Consider the following 12169-nt stretch of genomic DNA (forward strand, 5'->3'; position numbering starts at 1 on the left):
CATGATAAGGATTTAAAATAGTAAAATTATTTAAGACCACTTAGGAAAGAGGAAAGACACACCCCAAAATTTAAGTAATCATTCAGGGTGTTCAACTCATTTTCAGTATAAATGTTTCAATTCATTCGGTGCTTTAGACTTCCCAACTCTGATATTCTGAAGATCACCTCTTATACCCAATAAAAGCAGCATAGCCTAGTGGATAGAGTATGGGTGGAAGTCAGAAGGACCTTGATTTAAATCCTGGCCCTGCCACTTGTCTGCTGTGTGACCTTGGACAAGTACTTAACTTCTCTATGCCTCAGATACCTCATCTATAAAATGGGGATTAAAACTGCAAATCTCATGTGAGATACGAAGTGGATGCAACCTTACTAACTTGTATCTACCACAGTGCTTAGTACAGTGCCTGGTGCATGGTAAGTGCCTAATAAATACCATTTAAAAAATATATTAAAGCCAGAAGCAGGCCCCAATCACTCTGTCTTGCCAAGGGGCAGCCTGTAGGGTATGTGCAAAATGGGGATCCTAATGAAAAGGGAAAACAAAAATCTACACAATGGGACTCAGTATTTAGGGAGAGACAGGTTGAGCAGTGACTTATCCTGTATCTACAAAACAAGAAGAGAGAGTGTGTGAACAATAGCACTGAACTGCATGCTGTCATGTCCAGATGTTTTGGGGCAGGCCAACTGTTTATTTCCAGTGAGTTGCTAGGTTATTACTCGGCCACACCCACACACTTCATTTAATATAGAAGATTTTTGGGTTGGCTGTAGGAAGTCATTGAGGCTGTTATAGCATCGTAGTGGTCCATGGATGGTTTCTTTTCTCTGGAATGAAAGCATGACCTCCTTTCTGTATCTAGGGAATGTACACATGTTCAGAGTTATCATAGAGACTGTCAGAACACACCTAAAAACATTTGAATGCTTGGGTTGTGTGGGAATCCAGGGAAAGTGTGGAGATTTTTGGTTAGAAGAAAAAATCTTCTGTTGATAAGAATAAACAGGTTACTAGGGAGATGTTCTGCAATCTTCAGTGAAGCAGTATGGACTAGTGGAAAGAGCTTGGGCCTCGGGGTTGGAGGCCCTGGGTTCTGATGCCAGCTCTGCCACTTGTCTGCTGTGTGACCTTAGGCAAGCCATTTCACTTCTCTGTGGCTCAGTTACCTCATCTCCGTAAAATGGGGATGAAGACTGTGAGCCCTATGTAGGACAGGGATAGTGTCCAACCCAGTCAGAGCTAGCCATTGTCTAACTAGCCAGAGCCTTGTACAGTGCCTGGAACGTAGTAAGCACTTTACAAATACCATAAAAAACTTCATCCATCCTTGTAGAGCAATATAAATATATAGAAAAATACCTATAGTTATATTGATCCTTAAGGATTTATCTATATATGAGAAAAGGACATGTGAGCTGCTACCTGGGTCATCATATCAGGGCCTAAATAGGTAATAAATATAGCAAGTTATTGGTCAGTAAGGCTAGGCTCTCCCTTACTCCAAGTCTGGTTCCTATTATTCCTCCTCCCCTCCCCACCCTGTGGGATACCCCTCTTTTTCATTCCCCCCCACCACACATGCCCTCTCCACTGTGCCCTTTCTTCTCCCCTTACTCCACTCTTCTTTATCCTTGGTCCTTCCCCACCTTTCCCTCCCTTTCTTCTCTGTCCAGCACATCAATCAATGTTATTTATTGAGTGCTTACCGTGTGCAGAGCACTGAACTAAGTCCTTGAGAGCATATGACAACATATATCCGACAACGAGCTTACAGTCTAGAGGATTGTATCTGCCTGTTGCCTTTCCACCAACCCTCTTTTTGACCTGCTTCTATCAGGTTTTCGATCCTTTCATTTCATTGAAACTGCGCTCTCTCAAGTCACCAATGACCTCCTTATAAACACATCCAGTGGGCTCTATTCTGTTCCAATCCTCCTTGACCTCTCAGCCGCTTTTGACACTGTGGATGACTCCTTCCTCCTTGAACCACTATCAGGCCATTCTGGAGCCACGTAAGAGGAAGCTTTCACCCGGAAAAGTACCTCGTCTGTCCAACCTCAGCCTACCTCTCTTCAATTCTTCCATGCCAAATGGTGGCAGAAAGTACTAGGATCAAATCCCCTCCCATTAGCTGGTTAATGAGTCAGATATTGCTAGGGCTGTTAAACACTTCGATACGCAGAAATGTGCCGGCCTAGCGTTCGGTTGACCCCCGCCCCCCAACCAACCACACTCCTGAACCCCTGATGATTTAGGTGTGGCCCTGCCTGGAGGACAAAGGAACTGGCTAGATAAATTTTTGAGATGCCTTCAAGCTAGGTTTCAAACCTCTAAGCCTTCCAGTTGTGTCTGAAAGACTCAGAAGAATAAGCTTTTTCAAGGGATTCCTGGACAGCCTTGGCGTATAAGGTAACAGGAGGGATTCCAGGAAGTGTTTTTTTTGTTGCCACCTAGTGATTAAACTGAGTGGAGAGACGCCGGGAGGGGTGAGGGAGAGGGGCCAAGCAGAGTGGGAGAGAGGAAAGAAGTCGGGCTGCCATCTAGTGAGCAAACTATTTCTGCATCAGGATTGCCTGCTCGACCTGACCCTCTAACACTCTGATTTGCCTACCCGTCTCGGGGTAACATTTGGACTCCACTGGGGATCAAATGAAGTGAAGGCCCCCCATCTAGACTTGGACCCTTATAATAATAGTGGAATTTAAGTGCTTACTGTGTTCCAATCACTGTGCTAAGCCTTGGGGAAGATATAACACAATCAGATCAGACACAAAGCCCCTGTGCCACGTGGGGTTCGGTCTAAGGGAGAAGGAGAACAGATATTGAAGTACAACTTAAATAATGAGGAAACTGAGGATAAGATGTTAAGTGATTTGCCGAAGCTTACACAGCAGGTAAGTGGCTGAGTCTCGATTAAAACCCAGGTCTCCTGGCTCCCAGTCATGTGCTTTTCCACTAGGCTGCACTGCTTTTCAGAAGGACCTTTATCCCAAAGGTAGTGGGCTTTGGGAAAAGGGGCCCCCAAAGAACTTTATAGTAGAAAATGAAGTAATGATAGTATCCCAGCTTTGCCATTTGCCTGCTGTGTGCCCTTGGGAAAGTTATTTTAGCTTGTCTGTGCCTCAGTTTCCTCAATTGTAAAATGGGGATTCAATATCTGACCTCCCTCCAATTTAGAATGTGAGCTTCATTTGGCACATGGACTATGTCCAACCTGATTAACTTGCATCTACTTTGGGCTTAGAACGGTATTTGACTCATAGTAAGAGCTTAACAGATACCATTATTATTATTATTTATTAAGTGTTCACTATGTGCTGACACTCTGCAAAGCACAGGCGTAGGTACAAAGCAATCAGATCAGATGCAAGCATCTGAAGTGAACTGGGGGTAGCCAGAAGGGATCTATTGGAAGGAGAAAACGTCAGGGCAGAGTCTGAGAGAGTTTTTTGTGGTGGGACATGCTATACACTGTTCGAATACAAGCATGGTACTGTTGTGCCTGACCAAAATTGATCTAGGCAACACCCAGCCCAGCCAGAAAATGACCATTAATCAGTCAGTGGTATTTATTGAGCACTTACTATATATAGAGCACTATACTGTGCGCTTGGGAGAGTACAATATAATAGAACTGGTAGTTATGTTCTCCACCCACAAGGAACTGACAGTCTGGAGAGAGACATTAAAATAAATTATGGATATGTACATAAGTGCTGTGGGGCTGAGGATGGGGTGAATAAAGGGTAATAATCCTAGTGCAAGGGAGATGTAGAAGGGAGAGGGAGGAGGGGAAATGAGAGCATAGTTGTGGAAGGTCTCTTGGAGGAGATGTGATTTTAGTAAGTGGGGAAGGGTGATCATCTGTTGGATATGAAGGGGTAGAGAATTCCAGTCCAAAGGCAGGATATGCATGAGAGGTTGGCGGTGAGATAGATGAGATCAAAGTACAGTGACTATGTTGGCGTTAGAGGAACAAAGTGTGTGGGCTGTGTTGCAGTAGGAAATCAGCAAGGTAAGATAGGAGGGGGCATGGTGATTGAGTGCTTAAAAGTCAATTGTAAAGGAGTTTCTGGTAAAGGACTAAAGGTAAATGGTAAAGGAGCTTTTAAAGCTAAAGGAGGTTCTGCTTGGTGCAGAAGTGGTGGGCAAAAATGGGGGTTCTTGAGGAAGTCATTCATTCATTCAGTTGTATTTATTGAGCACTTATGGTGTGCAGATCACTGTATTAAGCACTGGACTGAATTGTTTTTTAGAAAAATGATCTCTGCAGCAAGGTGAAGTCTGTACTGGAGTGAGGAGAGACAGGTGGCAGAGAGGTCAATGAGGAGGCTGATAAAATAGTCAAGGCAGGGTAGGAGGACAGCTCCCCAAGGAAGTAAAATATGCCTCCTGGGAGATTCCCCACAAAAGTGGCTGGGAAATTTTTCAGGGGAAGAAATGTGGAGCCTTGTTATAAGGAATGTCAACAAATTGGTTAAACCACCCTTTCTTCAACTAGACTGCTCACCACATTAGCAATCTAAGGTTGTTCAGACACCAGATCTGACTGAGGAGTTGTTATTAAGTCACTAGCAGCTCCCAGGGGCTCCAGCTGAATGTTTGGCTGCTGTTACCTCCCATGTCTTCTCTGATTCCATGCAGAACTGAAACAGAGGTCAAAGGAAGGCAGCAGGTATGGCAGGAATGGCAGCCACAGAGAACTGTACCAGAGAAAAGTCACAGGTAAGTGGAAGCTGAAGTCAAGGTTGACTTCTTGCCCCTCCTGGTACTATATAAGATTCCTGGAAAGCAGAGTAGGCTGGAGTCTCCCACATTCAAGGCACACGAGTGAAGCTAGGCAGCAGAAACACACATCCCCGCCATTGTCAAAGACAGTGAAGGATCAGTGGGAATGAATAACATATACTGTAAGCTCGTTGTGGGCAGGGTATGTGTCTACCAACTCTGCTATATTGTACTCTCCCATGCACTCAGTACAGTGCGCTGCACATGGTAAGTGCTCAATAAATATGATTGAGAGATTCTGCATGGCCCGAGAAGAGTTAGCTATATCAGGAAAGTGGAAGGAAGAAGACAGGTTATCTATCTAAACTCTCCATCTCTTACCCCGCTGGCAGTTCAGCTCTTGGCTCCTGTTCTGGGCTGAAGGAGCTACTGCCGCCGCTTTCCAGAATTTCCAGGGCCCATTCTGCATGTAATTCCTGGATCCCAGGAACATGAGAAGGCAGCTGCCAGCAGCATTGGCCTATTCAGCTCATGCTTCCCCTGACTTTCTCCTGCTACTGTCACCATCTGATTGTTGAGAGGAAAAGTATCTGGATGAGTGGGATGTGTAGGTGAATGTGGAGAGGAGAGAAGACTGTCTCTCCCTCCACCCCATCTCTCTCTCTCTCTCCCCCCCCCACCTCTCTCTCTCTCTCACACACACACACACAGTCGTACATATATAGCGCTTACTGTTCTAAGCACTTGAGAGAGTACAGTATAACAAAGTTGGTAGACACGTTCCCTGCCCACAGCAGGCTTACTCTCTCTCCTCATTCTATTTCTATTTCTCTATGACTCTTTCCCTCTCCACATTTATATTTTCCTGTGTCTCTCTGACCATCTCATCTCTCCCCCTTCTAGACTGTGAGCCCGTTGTTGGGTAGGGACCTTCTCTATATGCTACCAACTTGTACTTCCAAGTGCTTAGTACAGTGTTCTGCACACAGTAAGTGCTCAATAAATATGATTGAATGAATGAATGAATCTATCTCTCTCCCTTTTGTATCCTTTTCTCCTCCCTGTTATTGGACCAGCGTCCCCTCCCCAATAGACATCCCATCCAATCACTCTGTATCTGCAAGGAAAAAAAAGAAAGAGTTCTATGTACCACTTTGGTTTCCATTTGTTTTACTAACTCATAATGTCACTGTAAGTGCTCAATAAATACGATTGAATGAATGAAGTGACAGGTTAATGATTTTACAGATCATTTATTAATTTACATCTTTTTAAAAGTGGGACCCACGTACAAATGTAGAACTCATATGTAGCCCAAAAGCAGGAAGAAGTTTGTCCTATCTGATCTAGACTCACTCCACCCTATCCCCAACCCCATAGCACTTATGTACATAGTCTTATACTACTCTGCTAATAATAATTAGGGTACTTGCTAGGCACTTACTATGTGCCAAGCATTGTTCTAAGCGCTGGGGTAGATACAAGTTAATCAGGTTAGACACAGTCCCTGTCCCACATGGGGTTGAGAAGCAGCGTGGCTTAGTGGAAAGAGCATGGGCTTGGGAGTCAGGGGATATGAGTTCTAATTCTGGCTCTGCCACTTGTTTGCTGGGTGACCTTGGGCAAGCCACTTAACTCCTCTGTGCCTCAGTTACCTCATCTTTAAAATAGGGATTAAGACTGTGAGCCCCAGGTGGGACAACCTGATTACCTTGTATCTACCACAGTGCTTAGAACAGTGCTTGGCACATAGTAAGTGCTTAAAGTTTTTAGAGAAGCAGCAGGGCACAGTGGATAGAACACGGGCCTGTGAGTCAGAAGGTCATGGGTTCTAATCCCTGCACTGCCACTTGTCTGTTTTGTGATCTTGGGCAAGTCACTTCACCTCTCTGGGCCTCACTTACCTAATCTGCAAAATGGGGATTGAGACTGTGAGCCCCACGTGGGACAGAGACTACGTCCAGCCCAATTTGCTTGTTTCTACTCCAGAGCTTAGTACAGTGCCTGGCACATAGTAAGCACTTAATACCGTAATTGTTATTATTATTATTATTATTCACACTCCGAATCTCCATTTTACAGATGAGGTAACTGAGGCCCAGAGAAGTGAATGAGTTTCCCAAAGTCCAACAACAGATATGTGGTGGACCTGGATTAGAACCCAGGTCCTTCTGACTCTCAGGCCCGTGCTCTATCCACTAAGCCACGCTCTAATGCTTCCTGTCTCTCTAATTTACTTTAACGTCTGCCTCCCCACTAGACTGTGAGCTCCTTGAGGCAAGGATCGTTTCTACCCCAGCACTTGGTACAGTGCTCAGCACACAGAAAGCACTCAAATTCCTTTGATTCCTTTGATCCCTGCAGAACTACTCTCCGACAAGCTCAATGCCATGAGAGACTTTATTGCACAGGGTAGGCATTAATGCTGGAAATGTGATGAAGAATTGGTAAGCTAAAGTAATGGACTACTCCTGCTCAGTGAATGTGTTAAACACTAGTTCTTAATCACCAATCGTATTTTGCTTACTGAACAAGATCAGTAAGCAAATGCCATATGCTGAACTGACCATCTCCTGATCTGTACCAGACTTCTACTAATACTAAAGCAAGTGGATTACAAAGTGGCAGCTAAACCCCTGAGATAGCTGAATGTCAAACTCCAGGAGAATGAAAATATGTACAAGAAACTTGAGTGGCATAACAGCTATGTTTGCTGTATGCTGTAGAGAATCATCTATGAATCAGCTATGCTGTAGAGAATCATCCACAGTGGTTATAGAAGATGTCTTAAAGAAATGGCAGCAAACAGTCCCCTTAAGATTCCCTCCCTGTTTGTGATGAATGGAACTGTCTACTTTTACTAACTGAGATATTTGTTAAGCACTTACTATATGCTAAGTACTGGGGTAGATACAAAAATCAAGTTGGACACAGTCCCTGTCTCACACAGGGTTCACAGTCTAGGTAGGAGGGAGAACAGGTATTGAATCACCATTTTACAGATGAGGAAACTGAGGCTGGCACAGAGAAGTGACTTTCCCAAGGCAAATGGTGAAATTGGGATAAAACCCAGGTCCTCTGGCTCCCAGGCCTGTGCTCTTTCCACTAGGCCATGCTCTTCAGAGGGGCTTCATCTATATTCTTCAGAGATGGACTTTGGATAGACTAATAAGAAACAACGAGGCCTAGTGGAAAGAACACAGGCCTGTTCAGTATTGTGTAGTTTATTAGACAGACATTCCCCATTCACTGATCCCATGGATAGAGGAATGTGGAGTTTCATGCTCTATGAAAGGGCTGTTTCAATGTTGTCATGAAGTTTCTTGTGTATGGAGCTTTACAATCAAATTTATTTGGGATTCCGCCTAATACCAGAGAGGGCAGGTAAGTACTGTAATTCCCATTCTAACACTAGAAAGCTGAGTCTCAGTGACTTTCCAAAGTCAAAGAGAACGTAAGGGGCAGAACTGGGGTTTAAAGGGAAGGTTAGAGTCCTGGAAGACTTTCTCCCTAGAGCATTCATTCTCTTTGCCAATGACCTGGTAACCCACATGGAGACATTAATCAATACAGTTCTTAACCATTAACATTCTCCATAGACACAGGAGTAAACACCATGTGCTGTGATTTTTCCATCTACTTATTTAACCATAACAAACACAGATATAGTCAAGACTTTTTTTCCATATCGCAACACACCAGAAAGCATTCTGCATTTCTGTGAGTGAGGAAGCTTTAAAGTAGACTCTAGGTGCTCAATAAGTGTTAACACTAAACAAAAAGGAGAGAATGTCTTTATTTCACAAGGAAGGAGGAGGGCAGCAGGGTAAACACCCTACCCCTGCCACCACTTAATAATGGTTCAGAGATCCCCACCTCCTGTCTCTGGGACCAACATTTTGAAGGCCCTTATATTCAATCTTATTTATTAAGTGCTTAGTGTGTACAGAGCACTGTACTAAGTGCTTGGGACAGAATAGAACAATAAACAGTGACAATCCCTGCCCACAACGAGCTCACAGTCTATATTCTCCCCTTCCTAATCCCTCAGCCAGCCTTGGGCCAATAAAGCAAGAACTCAAGGGTCTCTTTTGTAGAAAGCAACACTGGATATAGCTCGAATATTGGCACGTCATATATGTACAGCCTCGGACAGTCACTGTTGCATTGCAGACATTTTCTGGGATGTGCAGATTGAATGTGTGTGCATGTACACATCCTCAGGTTGGTAAGGGTGCCACATAATAATGAAAAGTCTAATTGAGTGAGGCAATGCTACTGACAGCATTTTTAACATTGGGAGTTCTGAGTGCCCTGCAATTAACTAAGCAAAAGGAACAACAAAACAAGAGGCCACTTTCTGTTCACAGAAAAAGCAGATGCTCTTTGCCTGGTGTGAAGTCTGGGCTGTGATGAGGCTACCACCATAAAAGTTACGAGTCACTGGTGTCACTCGGAGCTCGACTTTTCATGCTTGAACTCAACTCTCAGATTGTCCCCTATATGAGCAGCCTGTGGCCTCAGCACAAAGACTTCCAAATGCACGTGGGCCTGACTATTGCCATGGTAACTCAGAAGCCACCATGAAGCCAGACTTGGTGCTGCTTTTCCCTGTGATCTTTGCCCTGTGTGAACGTGCTGTTCATTCACCCTTTTTTCAAAGCCCCTTTCAGAGCCTTCCTCTGGAAGGAGGATATGGGAGAGGGGCCTGGGTGCTGAGAATGCAAACTCAAGGAGAGAAAGCTTTCTCACTCCCACCAAGAGAGTCTGGCTTGACTGGCTAGAATAAATGATGAATTTGCTGGTTTGCTCATGTTTCTGGAAAGCATTAATTAGTAAATTACTATTCATTGTATCCATCGGGTACATTGCACTAAATGCTTGAGAAAGTACAACTGAAGCATGCAATATGTTTTCTTCCCTTATTATGTTCCTTGTTGATAGAGAGCTGCAATCTGGGGAGAGAGGCATGAAAATATTTACAACTGGGGTACTCAAAATCAATCCATTAAACATATATTTGTAAATGCTGAAGTGGGTATAAAAGTGAGAAAGACCAAGATGGATGTACATCTGCTCTGCTCCTCCTCCCCTCCCCATTGTCCTGACTCCTGCCCTCTGCTCTACCCCCCTCCCTGCCCCACAGCACTTGTGTATATCTATGTACATATTTATAGAAGCAGCGTGGCTCAGTGGAAAGAGCCCGGGCTTTGGAGTAAGAGGTCATGGGTTCAAATCCCAGCTCTGCCACTTGTCAGCTGTGTGAATTTGGGCAAGTCATTTAGCTTCTCTGTGCCTCAGTTGCCTCATCTGTAAAGTGGGGATTGGGACTGTGAGCCCCACGTGGGGCAACCTGATCACCCTTTAACCTTCCCAGCACTTAGAACAATGCTTTACATATAGTAAGCACTTAACAAATGCCATTATTATTATTATTATTTTGTTAGTGATGTCAATATATCTATAATTATATTTATCTATTTTGATGCTACTGATGCCTGTCTCATTTTGTTTTGTGGTCTGTCTCCCCCTTCTAGACTGTGAGCCTGTTGTTGGGTAGGGACCATCTCTCTATGTTGCCTATTTGTACTTCCCAAGTGCTTAGTAAAGTGCTCTGCACACAGTAAGCGCTCAATAAATATGATTGAATGAATGAATGAATGAATAAGAGATTTGGAATTCAAAGTAACACCCAACCTACTTATTCCTTCTTCCCCCTTCTCTTAGGAATTTGCTCAAGAAATGGACAATGCATTTTCCCTTCATCTTTTCTTGCTGGGCCCTAGTGAATGTGACTCTTAATTGCCTTCCCTATTCAATCAATCATATTTATTGAGCACTTACTATGTGCAGAGCACTGAACTAAGTGCTTCAGAGAGTACAGCACAATATAATAGACACATTTCCTGCCCACAAAGAAATTACAGCCTAGAGAAGGAGACAGACATCAACATAAATAAATTACTGATATATAATTAAGTGCCGTGGCTCTGGGTAGGGGTGATGAGTAAAGGGAGCCAGTCAGGGTGATGCAAAAGGGAGTGGGAAAAGGGGAAATGAGGGCTTAGTCAGGGAAGGCCTATTGGAGGAGATTTTTCATTTATTGCACTGTTTCTCAGCCAGACAGACATGTTTCTCCTCTAAGGAGAGGGGAATCACAATTTGTTTCCTGCCCCTGGCCTAATGGAAGGGCAGGGTTTCCAACCCTGAACTAGGAAACACCTTGAGACCTCTGAATTCTCCCCTTTTGGGATGGCTTATTTGGTATCAATCTGAAAATGGCAACAACAAAACAGCCCCTCAGTTAAAATTAGCTGAATGATGAGTTAAACACTTTTCAGGACAAATAACAATTTTTGCCAGGTGAATAGAAAAAAAACCACAGATTTTATTCTGCAAATTATCAGTATCTCCTACAGAGAATCAGAGAGAGCTGGCAAGCGAGTATATACATGAGTCCATTTTTTATACTTATTTGCAGGATTGAGGTAACTAGAAATGGAGAAGGAGAGTGGGAGGAAGAAGATGAAACAGAAGGAGCTAGACATTGACTATAGCTGTTTTCTTAGGTAATGATTTTATTTTCCTCCCTCCAAATAGTACATTTTCACTGGTGACTGCTATAATACTTTTCCTCAGAGGATTTCCATCTTTGTTTCTAAGTCAGCATCGGAGTTTGATTTGCTCAGCCACACTCTGCTTTTCTCAGTGACTTTCCTTTCATTTCCACCCCTCCTCCCCACAGCAGAATTATTCTAATCGCAGACCCACCTCTAGCCTAAATTAATAGAATTTGGAAAAACACCAAGATGAGAGAGAAGTTGCAACCAGGTAGTAGAGAGAGGAGACTAGGAGGAAAGAGACCAAAAAGGAAAATTGGTAAGATTGTAACCCAGAAAGTAAAGAAATTTATATGTTTAGTGTTAGGGGACATAAGTATCCGTTTCCTTCTCTCTGCTTCGATGTCCAACCCAAACATTCTAGCATTAAAATAATTTGTCACCTGCCGATAAAATAGCTTTTTTTGAGAAGCCCTCCTATTCTGGGCTGTTGGGTTACCGCGATGAATGAAGTCAAATGAATTGAGGTCTCACCCAGAGCTGCAGGGGTTCATCTCCCTCTGGACCTGGAAATGCTCTCCAGGAGCAGACGCCTGTTTGTGAATAAAACCTTCCAGCTCATCACAGCAAGCAAGCCTGATCACTCCATTCTCACCCTGAATAACTAGTCAGCAGCTTTATTTGGCAGGTTGTATGTAAAATATGTATTAAACAAGAAAAGGTATTTTAAATTTAGATCTAGGATTAAGGGATTAAAGGATCCAGGATCCTCTCTAAGCAACCTTTGTCGGGGGTGGCAAGTCATCACTAAAATGAACCTGGTTTCATTTCAGAATATTTGTCAAAAGAAGATCTTGAATTCCCAGAAGATCACA

At 43.6% G+C, this 12169-nt stretch overlaps 1 protein-coding gene across 1 annotated transcript in view; it reads left to right on the top strand.

Moving 5' to 3' along the window:
* EFCC1 (EF-hand and coiled-coil domain containing 1) overlaps window positions 1-12169 on the top strand; it is an 82423-nt gene that overhangs the window by 50477 nt on the left and 19777 nt on the right. The window contains exon 4 of the mRNA XM_038771714.1: window positions 4651-4731. Within this exon, the coding sequence (XP_038627642.1) occupies window positions 4651-4731 (81 nt within the window). The remainder of the gene's footprint in view (window positions 1-4650; window positions 4732-12169) is intronic.

Source organism: Tachyglossus aculeatus, chromosome X1 (assembly GCF_015852505.1).
Source record: "Tachyglossus aculeatus isolate mTacAcu1 chromosome X1, mTacAcu1.pri, whole genome shotgun sequence".
Lineage (NCBI taxonomy): Eukaryota > Metazoa > Chordata > Mammalia > Monotremata > Tachyglossidae > Tachyglossus > Tachyglossus aculeatus.